This window comes from Rhamphochromis sp. 'chilingali', assembly GCF_963969265.1.
Source record: "Rhamphochromis sp. 'chilingali' genome assembly, chromosome: 1".
NCBI classification, from domain to species: Eukaryota; Metazoa; Chordata; class Actinopteri; order Cichliformes; family Cichlidae; genus Rhamphochromis; species Rhamphochromis sp. 'chilingali'.
In genome coordinates this window covers 1009750-1025035 of record NC_137929.1, presented here as the reverse complement: position 1 = coordinate 1025035, position 15286 = coordinate 1009750, and the positions used below count along the sequence as shown (strand labels likewise).

Here is a 15286-nt window from a genome sequence, read left to right as displayed (position 1 = left end):
ACAAGGCATAGCTATGGCTATGAAATGGTAAATGGCCTGTATTTGTATAGCGCTTTTCTAGTCCCTAAGGACCCCAAAGCGCTTCACACTACATTCAGTCATTCACACATTCACACACTGGCGATGGCAAGCTACATTGTAGCCACAGCTGCCCTGGGGCGTACTGACAGAGGCGAGGCTGCCGGACACAGGCGCCACCGGGCCCTCTGACCACCACCAGTAGGCAAACATGGGGTTATTATCTTGCCCAAGGATATTTGGCATGCAGCCAGGAGGCAGCCTGGGATCGAACTACCGACCTTCTGATTAGTGGCTGACCTGCTCTGCCACCTGAGCTACAGCCGCCCCTTTGTGTATCACTTCTTCATTATGAAAGATGTCATTAATGCACTAGTAATGTCTCATCTGGAGTATTGTTCAATCATTTGGTCAGCAGCTAATAAGACAGATCTTAATAGACTTCAGTTAGTCCAGAATAAGGCGTCCAGATTAGTGTGAAGATGTTCATACTATACTAATATTGATAAAATGCATAATAACCTTTCTTGGCTTAACACCAGGTTGGATGTAATGTGTTAGAACTACCAGCAGGTGGGGATAAGAGACCTTTAAGGTGTTTGGTGCCACGCTCCACCTTCAGGTTTAAAACTAGTGTTAATGGAGTTTGAAGGTTGAGTTTGTTCCACGACTGCATTTCACTCACTGCCTCTGTTTGTATCTCTGTCACTGCAGGACCAACATGGAGCCAGAAGTCAGCGCTCTCAGGAGGCCGACAAACCTCACAGAAGAAAGGGAGAGAAAAAACACACCTGTGACGAGTGTGGGATGGAGTTTACTCTGAAGGCTTCACTAAAACAGCATCAGGTCATCCACACTGGAGAGAGACCGTTCAGCTGTGACTTGTGTGGAAAGTCTTTTTCCTTGAAGCGTTCCCTAAAACAACACCAACTCATCCACAGTGGAGTTAAAGCGTACAGCTGTGATCAGTGTGGCAGAGCTTTTACTCAAAGTAGCCACTTACAGAGGCATCTAGTTACCCACTCTGGAATTAAGCCATACAGCTGTGACATCTGTGGAAAAACTTTCAGCCAGAGAGGGAGCCGAAATACACACCTACGCATTCACACCAGACATGATGTGTACTGCTGTGAACAGTGTGGCAAACAGTTTACAACTCACACACACTTGCAACGACACATGTTTACCCACACTGAGGAGAGACCTTATCAATGTGACCTGTGTGAGAAGACTTTTAAATCTCCACGTCACCTGAGACAACACCAACAGATCCACACCAGAAAGAGACTCTACAAGTGCAGCTACTGTGAGGTATGTATTTATATTGTTATCTTGTCATTTTAGCCTGACTGTTTGGAACAACTCTGCTCATTAAACTGTGTTAGCATGTTAGCAATTCTACTGCATGGAAAAGCAGCTCTGAGTGATTATTCAGATTTTCCTTTCAGTTATGATTTTAGTATTACTGTAGTATTATGGTGGTAGTATTGTAGTTATTGCAGCCCAGTAAACTGAGTGTGTTAACTGAAACAGTCAAATGTAGTTGGACGTCTGCAGAGATGCTCTTTATTTCAGGCGACGTTCAGGATACAAATGTTGAAGGACTGACTTACACTGTCTTTGTGTCTTTGTTTAGAAGCAGAGCGACACAGATGGATCCAGTTCTCAACCCTGTCATCACTGTGGTGGTGGGAAAGACTTTCATTGTGACCTCTGTGGAAAAACTTTCAGTCGGCAAAAGACCCTAAAAAGACATCAACGTAGACACACTGGAGACAAACTGAAATACTGCAAAGAATGTGGGAGAAGCTTCACCACACCAAGTGATTTAAAACGACATGAACTGATTCACAGTGGGGTTAAAAAGCACCTCTGTGATCAGTGTGGGTCATCCTTCACCACTGCAGGTCAGCTTAAAACACACAAAGGAGTCCACACAGGAGAGAAACCACACAAGTGCAGACACTGTGAGAGAAGCTTCTCACAGTCAGGTAATCGTAACAGTCATGAACGTGCACACATGGAAGGAAACTACAGCTGTGACCAGTGTGACAAGAGCTTCAGGAATCTCAGTTCATACTCTGCACACAAACGATCCCACGTTACTAATAAACTGTTTCACTGTTACCAATGTGCCCAAACATTCACCTCATTGTCTGCTCTGTGCAAACATCAGCGCGATCACTCAGGGCTGAAATCACTCCCATCACTGGATCACAGTGAATTTGAAGACACAGAAAGATCCTCTGGTTTCCTCTGGTCAGACTCAAAAAGCTTGAGATCAGGCTCCACAGAGTTCAGATAGAATCATTTAAACTTGTGTTGAACTGAACTGGTTGCTGGGCTGAACTTCTACATAATACAGATCTACATGGGATCTTCTTTTCTGTTGTTTTACTGAGTCAGTTTTGTCCTTTTTTCTCTGTCCTGGTTTTGCTCGTCTGTAAATGATTGAAACTCAGTCAAATAGTTCATTGTTCTCCAGCAAAACGTTTTGGAAACTCATGTTTAACCTTTAAAACTCTGACATGTTTTAGCACACAAGGCTTCATCGGGGAGTTCACTCATGATTGGACCATGAGAACAAAGGTTTTTAGTTCTTTCAAAGAGAGTCTTGGAGATGTTTGATGTTTCTGTTTTTCCTAAACCACCTGAAAGAAAAACTATTTTTCTTGCTTTATGTAGTGTGGAAGTTTTTAATGTTTCTTCATCTGTGATGTTCTTGAATGTGTTCACGTGAAGATGGTACAAATAAACTGTCCTTTCAGCTTTAGCTCCTAATTTATTCATTATTTATGGATGTAGCACAGCAGCCGTCTCTTGATTAACACATGGAGGGCTCGGGATCTGATGGTGTCGTCTCCCTAATTTGCCCACTCAGTAAATCTCACTCATGGCCAAGAAATTGAAATAAACCTTGTTTCCCTGCTGGATAGTGATCCACTGTAACTCTGCTCCTCCTTCCTGTTTAGGATTTCTGTGGCTGAAGTAAAATTCCCTCCATCCATCACTTATCCCAGCTAACCCAAAGTGAAATAAAGTTTTGCTCGTCTTAAAAAAGCATTACAATAATGGGCATTACCAATGCAAACTGAATGATACAGAAGATGAAAGAAGAGACTTTGATCAGTTAATAAAGCTCATGATCTGGATTCATTGTGGCTGCTACACAGATACTTCTGGGTCACTTCTCTCAGTTAGGAACCTTCCTCACCAAACTGACTGTTGGACCACACCCCTGGTTTCATGAGAAATTGTTTCAGCCATGATTTCTCTTCCTGTATTTCAGAGTAAAGACTGAAGTGACAAATGGAAGCATGTTTAAAAAACACAATGTGAGAGAGACGTTGAGGTCCTTAGAAGTTACCCTGGGTTTTTCTGTCACCCTGCTAGATGTTACACACCTTGTTATTGGACTGATTTCTACTGCTGGACGACTCCTGCGGAGAGTAACAATACTCTTACTAATTAGCTCCCTTTCACACCTTTGGGGATATTTATTTTTGTGTTTGCAGCGCTGTGAGCCAGAACAGCGAGAGAAAAATCTGCAACAGCGACGAGCCGAATGCTTACGTGAATCGCAGCAGCTGCACATGTGCTACGCTGAATTAGAGGATATCCTTGCTCTGGATTTCTATTTCTTTTTCATTTCTATATGATTCTTCTTGCATCTAAACAAAGATGATTCAATTTGCTAAATGTTGATGGCTCTTCGTGCTCAGGTGTAAATGAGACGTAATATTTGCTCTTGGTTTGGTTCTCCTGTACAGAACCTTGCAGTACAACAGAAACCTAAAAACATTATTTGTAGTTGTTATTCTTAGTTGTTCTGCTGCCTAAATACCACAGGGTCTGATTATGAAGTTATTGAGCTGCACATACTTTACGACCTGCTTAAGTTCGAGGTCACAGCGTCTGTAGAGCAGCTGGAACATAATGAAGTCTACAAGGTTAAAGTTTTCTCTTCAGTTATTGTTCTTTCTGCTGCTTGGTTTGATGGATCTGAGAGCTTTTGTTTTTATTATTGTTATTATAATTATCATGAATATTTTACTCTCTAGAAGCTTTAAAATAGTGTTTGTGTTTGAAAAAATTGATTTAAGAATTGAACAGAAACATCTGTCCTTCTGAAAATCGCCCAAAGGCACGGAGACAAAGTCAAAGGATGCAACCTGTAACTTTCTCTTCCTTCATGTCAGGACCATCATCCATGATTTATATAAAGTGCATATAGCAACAGTAGCACTTTAGTTTGGACTTTATGATTTCTGTAACTGGAAAATATTATTTTGTTTAAAGACAGAAGTGACCACATAGTTGCAACATCAAAGGGAAATATTAATTAATTAGCATCAAGTATATTTGTTGCTTAAGCGTTTGCACTATAACTTAAGTAGGATTATAACTTTTAAGGAAGGAAAGATTTCAGATATTTAGTTCACTGTTTCAGTTATTTTATATGAAATTAAAACATTTACGTTGGTCAAATATGATGCTCTAAATCAAATAAAAGTTTGAAAATAAATGATGTATTTTTAAATGCTGCAACAAATGTTCACAAAAAGTAACTATAATTAAAACCAGTTAAACAAAATCAAATGTTTGAATCATGCTTAACCAAATGCCAGGCTGGAGAGCTGAACCTAAAGTATACGTAGAAAGATTTCAACATGTGAGCAGTTTTTAATGTTTTTATCACATATAAATGTCACAGCAGTGGGTCCTGGCCCAATGCTTTGTGTTTTTGGTTTTCTTTGACTCTTGTTTTTCTTGGTTTTTGTTCTTCTTATTTATCAGGCTCTCAGTAATCTTAGTTCTCCCTCCCTCAGTGTTCATTTCAGCCCGTGTTTAGTTTCTGTTCCCGTGTCCCACGTTTCATCGTTTCATGTCGAGTCAGCCCTGTCTCTCTGTTTCCTGTGTCTCCCCAGTCAGCCCCGCCTCCCTCGGGCACTCATGTGTGATACAGAGTAATAAACCTGACTACATTTACTACACTCTCTTTATTACCTGTTACTTTAAAATTCATACACTAATTATGTCTGCCCATCTCTCTAATGTGAAGGTCAAAGGTCAACATCCCAGTGACATAAGAATAATCCCAAAGGGGCAAAGGCAGCGGTTAATTTAGCACATTTAGCATTAAGGGTACAGCAAGGATATACTTTTACTTATTGTGGCAGGGGTGTGGTCTCTGGCCTGCTGCAGTGGAGGCTGGTGGCGGGACATTGGACGGCACAGGTGAGGGTGATGGAGCTCATGACTCTCCCCTTTATAGTGACGGAGGAGACTGGCGTGGGGGAAGCGTGTAGTGGAGGAAGCCGAGGAGAGAGCTGGTTTCTGGCTACAAAGACGGCGTCAAACCAGAAAAGATTGCTCGTGGTCAAATGTCAAAGGAGCTTGCAAAGAAAAGCGTCTGGACTTCTTTAAGTAACTTGAAGACGTTTCACCTCTCATCCGAGAAGCTTCTTCAGTTCTAAGGTCAAATGGTGGAGAGTCCCAGATTTAAACCTAGTGGGAGTTTCCCCCCACAGAGGGACAAAAGGACCCCCTGATGATCCTCTAATCGCCTGAGCCAAGGTGTGAAACTGGGTGTGGGTCACAATCAGCCAGAGTTTCGGGTGGGTTCATTGTGAAACCTGGCCCCACCTTATCATGCGAATTCCTGAGATCAGATGGCCCAGGATGTGAGTGGACGTTAAGGCGTCTGGGAAGGGATCTCAAAACTGGATTATAGATGGCAGAGAGTTGGTGTCGTAAACCCCCGCCTCTGTTCAAAGATGGTCGCTCACAGTGGACATAGATGGCTTCTTTCACTCCTCTTTCAAACCATCTGTCCTCTCTGTCCAAAATGTGAACATTGGCATCCTCGAAAGAGTGTCCTTTATCCTTAAGATGCAGATGGACTGCTGAGTCTTGTCCTGTGGAGGTGGCTCTTCTATGTTGTGCCATGCGCTTGTGAAGTGGCTGTTTGGTCTCTCCAATGTAGAGGTCTGGGCATTCCTCGCTGCACTGTACAGCAAACACGACATTGTTAAGTCTGTGTTTTGGCGTTTTATCTTTCGGGTGAACCAGTTTCTGTCTGAGCGTGTTGCTGGGTCTGAAATGCACCAGGATGTCATGCTTGGAGAAAACTCTCCTGAGTTTTTCTGATACTCCGGCTACATAGGGGATGGCAATGTTGTTGCGTCTGTCCTTCTTATCCTCCCTCGCTGGTATCTGATCTTCTTTTCTGTGCCTCTTTGCTGACTTTAAAGTCAGCAAAGAGGCTCCTTTGACTACGATGACCTGGATGACTGAGAACCTTCACAAACACTTGTGGTCAAATAATGTGTCAATCACCTGTGAATCAAACTGTGTGTGGCTCAGTTCATGTCACAGTGTTGTTTAGTATATCTTCACTTGTCTCACTCTCCTTCTGTTCTGTCCATCAGGACGATCCTCAGCGCTTACACAGATCATCCATCGCTGTTGTAACTGTTGGCATGATGATATTGTACATAATTTGGATTATTTCTTTATCTTGTCAAGATCTATGTCATGATTGTAAATTGTTTAAGCTGTACATTACTGTTTGTTTTTTGTAGTCAACGTTTTGGTGCTTTGTGCTTTTATTTTGAAAGTCAAGTTCGCTTACAAGTTGCGCTAGAATAAAGGTTTTTAGTGGTTTTATTATAAAGGTTTTGTTATTATATAATAATGATAATAATAATATCAATAACATTGAGGCACATTGTGTGGAGGAGGTTCAGTCATATCCTGATCATCCAGACAGATTTGATGGTTTTTATCCTCAGCTGCTGTGTAGAAATGGTCTGACTGGTCGCTGTTACTGGGAGGTCGAGTGGAGAGGAAGCGTTTATATATCAGTGAGTTACAGAAGCATCAGAAGGAAAGGACACAGTGATTACTGTGTGTTTGGAAACAATGATCAGTCCTGGAGTCTGAGCTGCTCTGATGATGGTCCTCGTTATGTTTGGCACAATAGCAGACACACATCCATCTCCTCCTCCTCCTCCTCCTCCTCCTCCTCTGTCTCTAACAGAGCAGCAGTGTATGTGGACTGTCCTGCTGGCACTCTGTCCTTCTACAGAGTCTCCTCTGACACTCTGATCCACTTCCACACCTTCAACACCACATTCACTCAAACTCTTTATCCTGGGTTTATGGTCTGGTCTGGTGGCTCAGTGTCCCTGTGCTGAGTGGAGTGTAAAGAGTGTCTCCTGTTACAGAAACACTCTGACTGTTGAACAGATAGTTCAGTCTGTACATGTCTGTCTCTTTCACTCACAAACACGTTTTCAGATTCATGGATTCAATCAGTTGATGTTTGAAACTCTTCTAAATGATTCCTTGTAAACTTCTTCAGTCACAAACAAACAGGAAGTGATGTCACGTGTGTTCCTGTCCACACAGCAGAATGAGTCTATTGCTGACAGTGATGTACAAACAGAGTGAGCATTTCTGAGGCCCAAAATAAACTGAGTAGTTCACTGAATGAACAATGGACTGTGAGCTCAGTTCCTTCATCATTAGTATGGATTATATATGTATATGTATTATATTAGTATCATATATATCAGGTGCTGCTGCTTTCAGTCATTGTGCAAATGTGCTGTTTGTAAGCTTGTAAAGCTGCAGTCAGCTGAGACTGAAGAAGTCACCTGATCAGTGAGCAAACGTTTCTGAAAACGTCCAGATGAACAGAATCAACCTTTTGGGATCAGCCAGCAATGCAGCATCATTGTTGTTCAGCTTCAGAGGTTTGCAGGAATGAACTGATGACCAGAAACAGCTGCAAAGTCCAAGAAAATACCAGCTGGAGTTCAGCTGCATTTGAAGAAGTCAAAGAAAAGTAAGGATGGCAAAGGGCGACGTTTTCTTCCAAAGAGCTGCAAACATGGTCGACGCCTCATTAGAAGAATCATCTGGACATTTGTGAGGAACTCTAACCAAGAAAGCAACGTCACACAGATCCAACAGACAGTTTCCATGACTGCAAGTGTTGAGTGGAAAAATGCTACATTGCATTATTGCATCCTCTCACCACAGGAGGCGCTGTTGGCACCACTGATTGCTGATCAGCTGTTCTCTGATGATCTGATTGATACTGTGAATAACGGGACTCACTGAACTCTGTGACACAGTGAAGATTACAGAGTTTAACTTCAACATCTGACTGACGTCACACAGACAGAAGGATGAACCAGTGAGGCACAGAACACAGTTACTGGAGATACTGGATCAGCTCCATGTGAACCTCTGATGGAGAAGCTGCTGAGCCAGAGAAACATCAGGACATGACAGCAGCTGCACTTATCTAACAACATGTAGCAGAGCTGATCTATGTTAGAGGATCTATCACAGCAGCTGAAGCCAAAGTCCAACACTGGATACCAGCTGAGCCTGTGCTGAGTGTAGTGTTACAGGAAAAGGGCAGAAACACTGGTAGCTCCCAGTGATGCTGACTGGGGCACAGAGCTGAATGATGCAGCATCAGGACACTGTTTCAGTCTGACTGACAGAGAAACCTGTAGCTGTATCTACATGTGAGGCAGAGGCCACACAAGCAGCTTTCTATGTTTCACAGTGACTGAGATCTTCAGTGGGGGTGGACATGCTCCTGTACAGACCTCTGAGGAGAACCAAGGTGCAGTCAAAGAGTCCAGTCTGTCCTCACAGATGTGAACATGTGCTTTCATCAGGTCTGCTGTCAGCTAGCAGGCTCACATCAGAATCACTGTTCCTGAAAAACACAGTCTGTGTGACATCATCAGTCAGCTGATGGTCCCAGATCTGAATGGTTTCTGTCTCTACTGAGGAAGTCAGAGAATATCACTGAGGTGTGGATCAGGTCTGAGTGAGCTGTGGAGGGACAGCTTTAAACAGTCCACAGGTCTCACGTCCTGCTCAGTCTGGTAGCAGATACCTCGTATTGTTCCAGATGTGCTGACATCAGCAGCAGCACAGCTGTGTGATACCATGAATCTCAGTTATTGATCCAACACACAGTAAATACAAAGATGAGGATTTCTGAGAGTAATCATTATGAGTCTGAACACATGATCACTGAATGTTAGTCTCCACAATAATAAGCTAACACAAGCAAACACAGCTTTCAGCTCTTATTTTGAAACTGGCTTATTTAGAGAGCTGTGATGTGAGCGTGCCTGGCTCTGAGGCACTTGGGTCAGCCTCTGTTGTTTAGAAGTGTTACAGACTGTGAATGACACAGACCTGTCAGTTTCCATGTTTGTCTGTAACACAGCTCAGGGCTCCATGCTGAACGCATCCATCCAGTGTTATTGATCCAGGACTGATACCAGCATTGGGATCAATACTACAACACACAATCACATGTGTCCACGTGATGCAGTTTGAAGAGCAATCAGATGTCTCTGTATGAGGAGGCGGGGTCACAGGAGGTTCACAGAAACTCTGCAGCAGCATCATCAGCTCACATGGAAACTTTGATGATTCACTTCTGTGGTGTTTTTACAGAAACACGTCACAAAATTAGCTCCACCTGTTTTGTGAGCTTTGAGTTTCTTGTCTTCATCCTGGATTCTTGTGTTGCTGTTTTTACACACAGCAGATATTTCCTGGTTGCTTCCTTGATGACCACATGAAGCTTTCTGAAGCTTGGATTGAAAACGCTTCATTACTCAAAGCTTTCCAACACAGGCCTCTGTGCTGCCATCTGGTGGACAAACATGTGAAGTGCAGCGTGAAGCTACAAATGAAACTGCTTCAGCTACGTTTATATATAACATACTATAACCTATATAATGTGGAGATCAGGGAAATTATTTTGTTGCTACTGTTAATAATCATCATCATTACCATTGCATTAATAATATAATCTACAGCATTGATATTGCATTCAGATGTTTAAACATTTTGGTACCCAATTAGCCTTTACTACAGGTGCAGTTATAACCACTTTAAACTGTTGAGTTGAATCTATGATCTTAAATGCTTTTGAATGCTTGTTATAATCTTAAGTGTGTATGGGCTGATTCTGTTGATTCTGAGGACACTCTGTGCAAAGTGTTGACAGGAAACTGCAGGTTTGCAGAGCGTGCTTTTGCAAAAGTGAAACTAAAAGCAGAGTGTAAGTGCAGCTTATTCTGAGGAGCTGTTTGGATGATGCTATTTGAATAACCAGGTTGTTCATTATTTTCTTTTATACTTTTATATTCTTTTATTAAGCTTCTAGTAGAGGTTCTTGATTAAAACATTTATTCAATATACTACATATATAGTTTTAGTAAACTGCTGACACATGTGAGAGTGGCCTCTGTTTGACTGCGAGCGTTAGTAGGTGAGAGGTGACACAGAGTGCCAAGTGAGGTCGTGACACACACAGACATAGTAGATACATTCAGTTATAGGTGAGAGGTTAATCATGTTTGCTTGCAACTGCGGGCGTGCAGAAGTGGTATCTTACTGCAGAGCATGGTCTGTGGTTTTGGAGAAGCGGCAGTCAAAAGGTTGACAGGAAACATCTGCCATGAAGATAGAGATAATGTTCTTTTCAAACTGTGTTAAAAGTCATTGTGGTTTTGATTTGACGTATGTATGTATGTATCTGTGTGACGTTGAAGGGGCGTCATTAAATCCAAACCCCGATGGTATAAAATATCTGTTTATGCTTTGATTAGTCGGAGATCAGCGCTGTCTGCGTACGGCGCTGGTCCCCCCACGCCTGTGTTCATTAAAATCAATTGTTTGACCAAGCTCTTCTGGACCTGGTTGTTTGTACTCTCCTTCCTCAATATTTGAACCTTAACAATAACTATATGTATAGTGTATTATGTAGGTGTTAGAGCTGGGGGTAGAACTGCTGATGGCCTGGTTGTTATTTATGTTCCCCATGGTTCACCAGCTCTCACACAACATCAGCACCAATGATCCACGTCCTTATAAACCTCTGAATCAGGTCCTGAAGCAGTGACGTCCTGAGTGAAGACCTCACTGATCACATGACTCTGGTCACCTGGACTCAGTGTTTCTGAAGCAGTGTGCTGGGTTTTTAAAAATATGTGGCTGCTGCCTGATGTTGGGCCCACAGAGGAAGACGACTCACTCGCTCTTCTTCACTTCCTCCTTAAACATGTGGAAGGAGAGCAAAGTGCTGCCAGACTCTTATTTCTGACAGGAACAGAAGAAACCAGAGCAAACTGGTCCAGTTCTTCATCTTCATCACAATCTGTTTATTTCTGATGGTGTCTTCAGTCTGAGGTTTGAAGTTTCCATGTCTGTGTGATGTGTGGTGTGAAGGCTGCTGGTTAAACTGGGACTCACTGTTTAAAGCACTGAGTGCTCATAGAGAGATGCTCCATGAGTCCCAGTACAGACTACAAACATGGTGGAAACTTAGCTTTGATATCCACACACTCTGCACGTCTGTGAGTAACTGTGATGAAGATGTGCAGAGATCTGTGTCCAAACAGGAGAAAGACTGTAAAGACTCTGTGCTTCTAACAGCCTCTGTTAACATATGTGAGGCTGTTTGTTGTTGTTGCCATGGAGCTTTGCACTGTTTGGGTCAGCAGGTCATGTGATCAGGTTTGTTCTGCTGGACGATGGTTCAGTGTCAGGTTTGTTTGCATTCATCAATAAATATCTAAATAAATCAAAGACTCCATGTTTGTTCTTTCATCATGTGACCTCTGCTCATCCATCTCTGTGTGTATCAGGATACATTTGGTTCATAATACACAGAAAAATCAGCGTTATTACCTGTAATAAATGTGAAAGATTCCTGCAGTGATAACCAGGCAGGACTGAAACACATCCAAGCTGTCACCACGGTAACAGCACCGCCCATCCACAGGTGAGGGGAGGAGCAAAAAGAGGGACTTTGACCATTTTATACTAAAAACACTCAACTAATGTTTCTAATATGAAACAAATAAGCCCACATTAATGTGAGCGTTTATTAAATAATAATAATGATGATTTCCTCCTGATCTCATTTCCACAGCAGAGAAAACTGTGGTGTATATTGAGGTGGAGGGTGTGGTCTGTGGCTCAGGTGTAGAGTGAGGGTGGGGTGCACCACAGCAGCATGCTGGGACTGCTGAGGGTGGAGGAGGGAGTGATGATGACATCAGAGCTGCAGCACAGAGACCAGTGAACACACAGTCTGTTCATCTTTGCATAGATACAATATACAGCACAATATTGAATGACAGACACGCTGTGGGAGCTTCCACAGATACACTGACGTCAGCATCCAGAGTCCTCCTGCTGCTCCCCCCTCAGAGCCCCGTGATCAGCACCAACACATTCAGTTAGATGACAGAGTCCAGCTGCAGCTAGAATCAGCTCCCCTCTGTGAACAACAGCACAGCGTCATTGTTTCACACTCAGTGAAAGGAGGAAACAGCAGAAGAACACCATGTGTGCTACGTTTCCCAGGACACACTACAAACTGCACAAATACAGAGCAGCACGTGGAAGGACCTGGAGCTGCATTTACAGAGCTGCAGACAGCGTGATGTCCTGTATGGACAGGTGGAAGGAACCAAGTCCTCAGCTGGAACACTCGTGTTTGTCCACAGACAGGAAACACAGCAGGAAACTTCCTCACAGAAGTGCAGCTCATGGATAACACACTTCCTGTCAGTCAGAATGAGGCTGCAGCCAAACACAGAAAGGTGTTTTTGTCCAGATGAGCCCAGAGAAGAAACACGAGTGTTCACAGACATCAGAAGCTCAGAGAGGTGAAACATGAGGTTGGAGTCCTCGTCAGCATCCAGAAGAGCTGCTGTGAAACCCTGAGTACTCATGACAGACTCAACACATCATGATTCAAACAGAAAGACAAACATGGAGCTCCTGATCCTCCTGCATGAGAACAAGCTGACATGAGCGCTGTGTCTGAGAGTGTCTCCCTGTCACAGTGACAATAACACAGCTGCTGCTCACAGTCATTAAACTGACCTGAGGTCAGCTGTGCTCCTTACATATGAACCATGTGACCTCACATCAGTGCTGTGGATGACTGTAGTCATAGAAGAGTAGAGCTGTAGCAGGTGGTGTGAGGAGGAGGTGGTGTATTCTAGTTAACGCAGTACTGAAACACTCCAGCAGAGGGCGCTGTTAAGTCCTTATTGTAACACAGTTACTGTGTGCAGTTAGACTTCATACATAATCTGCACTTATTTCCATCAGACATGCTGTCAGTAAATGATTGGTTTCTATTGATTCTACTTCCTGTTGACTCGTTTGATGACAGTGAAACAATCACAGCTGATTGTGTGATGATGTAAACTGTCACTGTTACATTCAGTGTGTGTGACATAATGTTAGTGCAGGCTGATAACAGCCTGGTTCTGTTAGAAACACATGAACGTGTCCATAGATCAGTGTGTGTTTAACATGAGAGCTTCAGCCCTGCTGATGTGTTAAATAAAGACATGCAGGAAAACTGATGAGACTCTGAAATAACTCTTTATATTTATAATGTAACTCTGCATCAAAAGAACAACAAAGGATCCCAGACAGGTTTCTGTGAACAAAGACCATTCTGATGTTTCTGTGTTTCTAACACTTTGACATTATTAGTAAACAGACTGCAGTGAGCAGCATTTATAAAGAGCTTCTATATAAAGATATGACAGCTGTTTGACAAGTTTATCACTCTGTGTTTGGACCTGATCAGTCCAGCTGTTTACTTGAAACATGTTCATTTACCTGTTCTGTTATATTCATGTTCTTGTCTCTGTTGAAAACACATTTTAATGTCCCTCAGATTTTTCTCCCAGATGAATAAATATAAAAATGACACAAACTGACTGCAGCTACTTTTTGTCCTTTCTGTCAAAAACCTTCATGTGACTCATGAGAGACACGTTTCAGCTGTTTGTGACAGATCAGAGGCCAACAAGTCATTTATAACACTTTCCATCATTGTTTAAAGTTCTCAGTGTTTCTGTGTTGCTGCGTATAGGATCTCCCAGCATCATCACTGTGCTGTCCAATCATTGTGTGCGAGGTTACCCTTATAGTGCGATGTGTGTTTGCACAAAGAGAAGCATGTGTGTCAAATATAAATAAGCACAGAACAGAAACAGCTGCTGGTTTCTTCTGTTTAGAGTCAAGTTAGTGTTTTGTGTCTTTGTTTGAGGCCTGATGTCGAGCAGAGGTGTGTGTAACTGCACTGGTCTGTTATATGTGTGAAGTGTGTGCTTCTCTTCAGCATCATCTTTGTCACTGCTGATTCCTTTGTGTCATCATGTGTTGAGAAGAGAGAACAGTTATAACGGAGGAGCAAAAGGAAGCCCTGAAATCTGCATCAACAAGGAAGTGTTGGCTCACCAGTGATCCCAGCAGAGCCACTGGTTTGGCTCCAGTTGTTCTAGATTCAATGATGTTGTTGCTACAGATACATGTCAGCATCTTTATTGAATTTAATATGAAGCAGAAATGGTGTCATTAGGAGAAGAAGAGGAGAACAAGTCCGGCGAGGAGGCAGCAGCTCTTAAAGATGAAACAGCAGCTCAGCCCTGAGCTCAGAGAGCTGCACATGAAAAAGCTCCTCAAGCAGATCCTGTCAGAGGTTTGTCATCAACAGGAGGAACTGTTCACATCATAGGATGAAGATGCTGTCAGCTGGATGAAGAAGGTTATTTAATGCAAACGTTCACACTGAAGTCAAATTGTTGTCGTGTTGAACAGATTCATGTACTGATCGTCTCCAGAATGTTAGAAGAGCTTCAATGAATCATTAGAAACAACTTACAGCTGCACAGCTGTGTCAAACACATCTGTGTGTCATTGTGGGATTGTTGTGTTTCTACATGTGACACACGTCTAAAACATGCACACAATCTGAACACAAACAGGGACTCATGTGTTCCCACAGCCAGATGCTGAGAGCCATTTCCTTGTAGTCCTGTGTCTACATACATGAACCATTAGATGTTATTGGAATGATTGTCAGCTCTGATAGTTTCATGTGTGTTTAGCTGGACGCTGTTTGATCCTCGACATGTTTAAAGGTGTCCAGTCCTGAGACACTGGGGCTGGAAACAGCTGTGATGTCATTGGACTGTCACACAGACAGAAGTGCATGAAGTGAGCAGCCGAGGAGCCGCTGATGTTTTGGATTCAACAGCATTTGAAAGGTCGACACAGACACATTTGCACACAGAAAGCTGAATCTGTCATATGCCACAGTGAACTCACTGTTCAGTGTTTTTCAGGAAGCTTCTTAACTGCCTCTGCTGCCAAACAAGCAGCTGATGTCCTCGAGAAGAAG

At 42.8% G+C, this 15286-nt stretch overlaps 2 protein-coding genes across 10 annotated transcripts in view; one reads left to right on the top strand and one right to left on the bottom strand.

Moving 5' to 3' along the window:
* LOC308398402 (uncharacterized protein) overlaps positions 1-7520 on the top strand; it is a 36756-nt gene extending 29236 nt beyond the window's left edge. For 6 of the 9 annotated variants that reach the window (XM_080885008.1, XM_080885007.1, XM_080885010.1 and 3 more), the window contains 2 exons: positions 733-1329; positions 1655-6420. In XM_080885008.1, the coding sequence (XP_080741134.1) occupies positions 733-1329; positions 1655-2323 (1266 nt within the window). In that variant the 3' untranslated portion in view covers positions 2324-6420. Of the gene's footprint in view, positions 1-732; positions 1330-1654; positions 6422-6449 lie in introns of those variants that run through there. The other 3 variants (XM_080885011.1, XM_080885012.1, XR_013971950.1) reach the window with 3 other exon arrangements.
* LOC308397686 (uncharacterized protein) overlaps positions 1-15286 on the bottom strand; it is a 94336-nt gene that overhangs the window by 55153 nt on the left and 23897 nt on the right. The gene's annotated exons all lie outside the window — the stretch shown is intronic.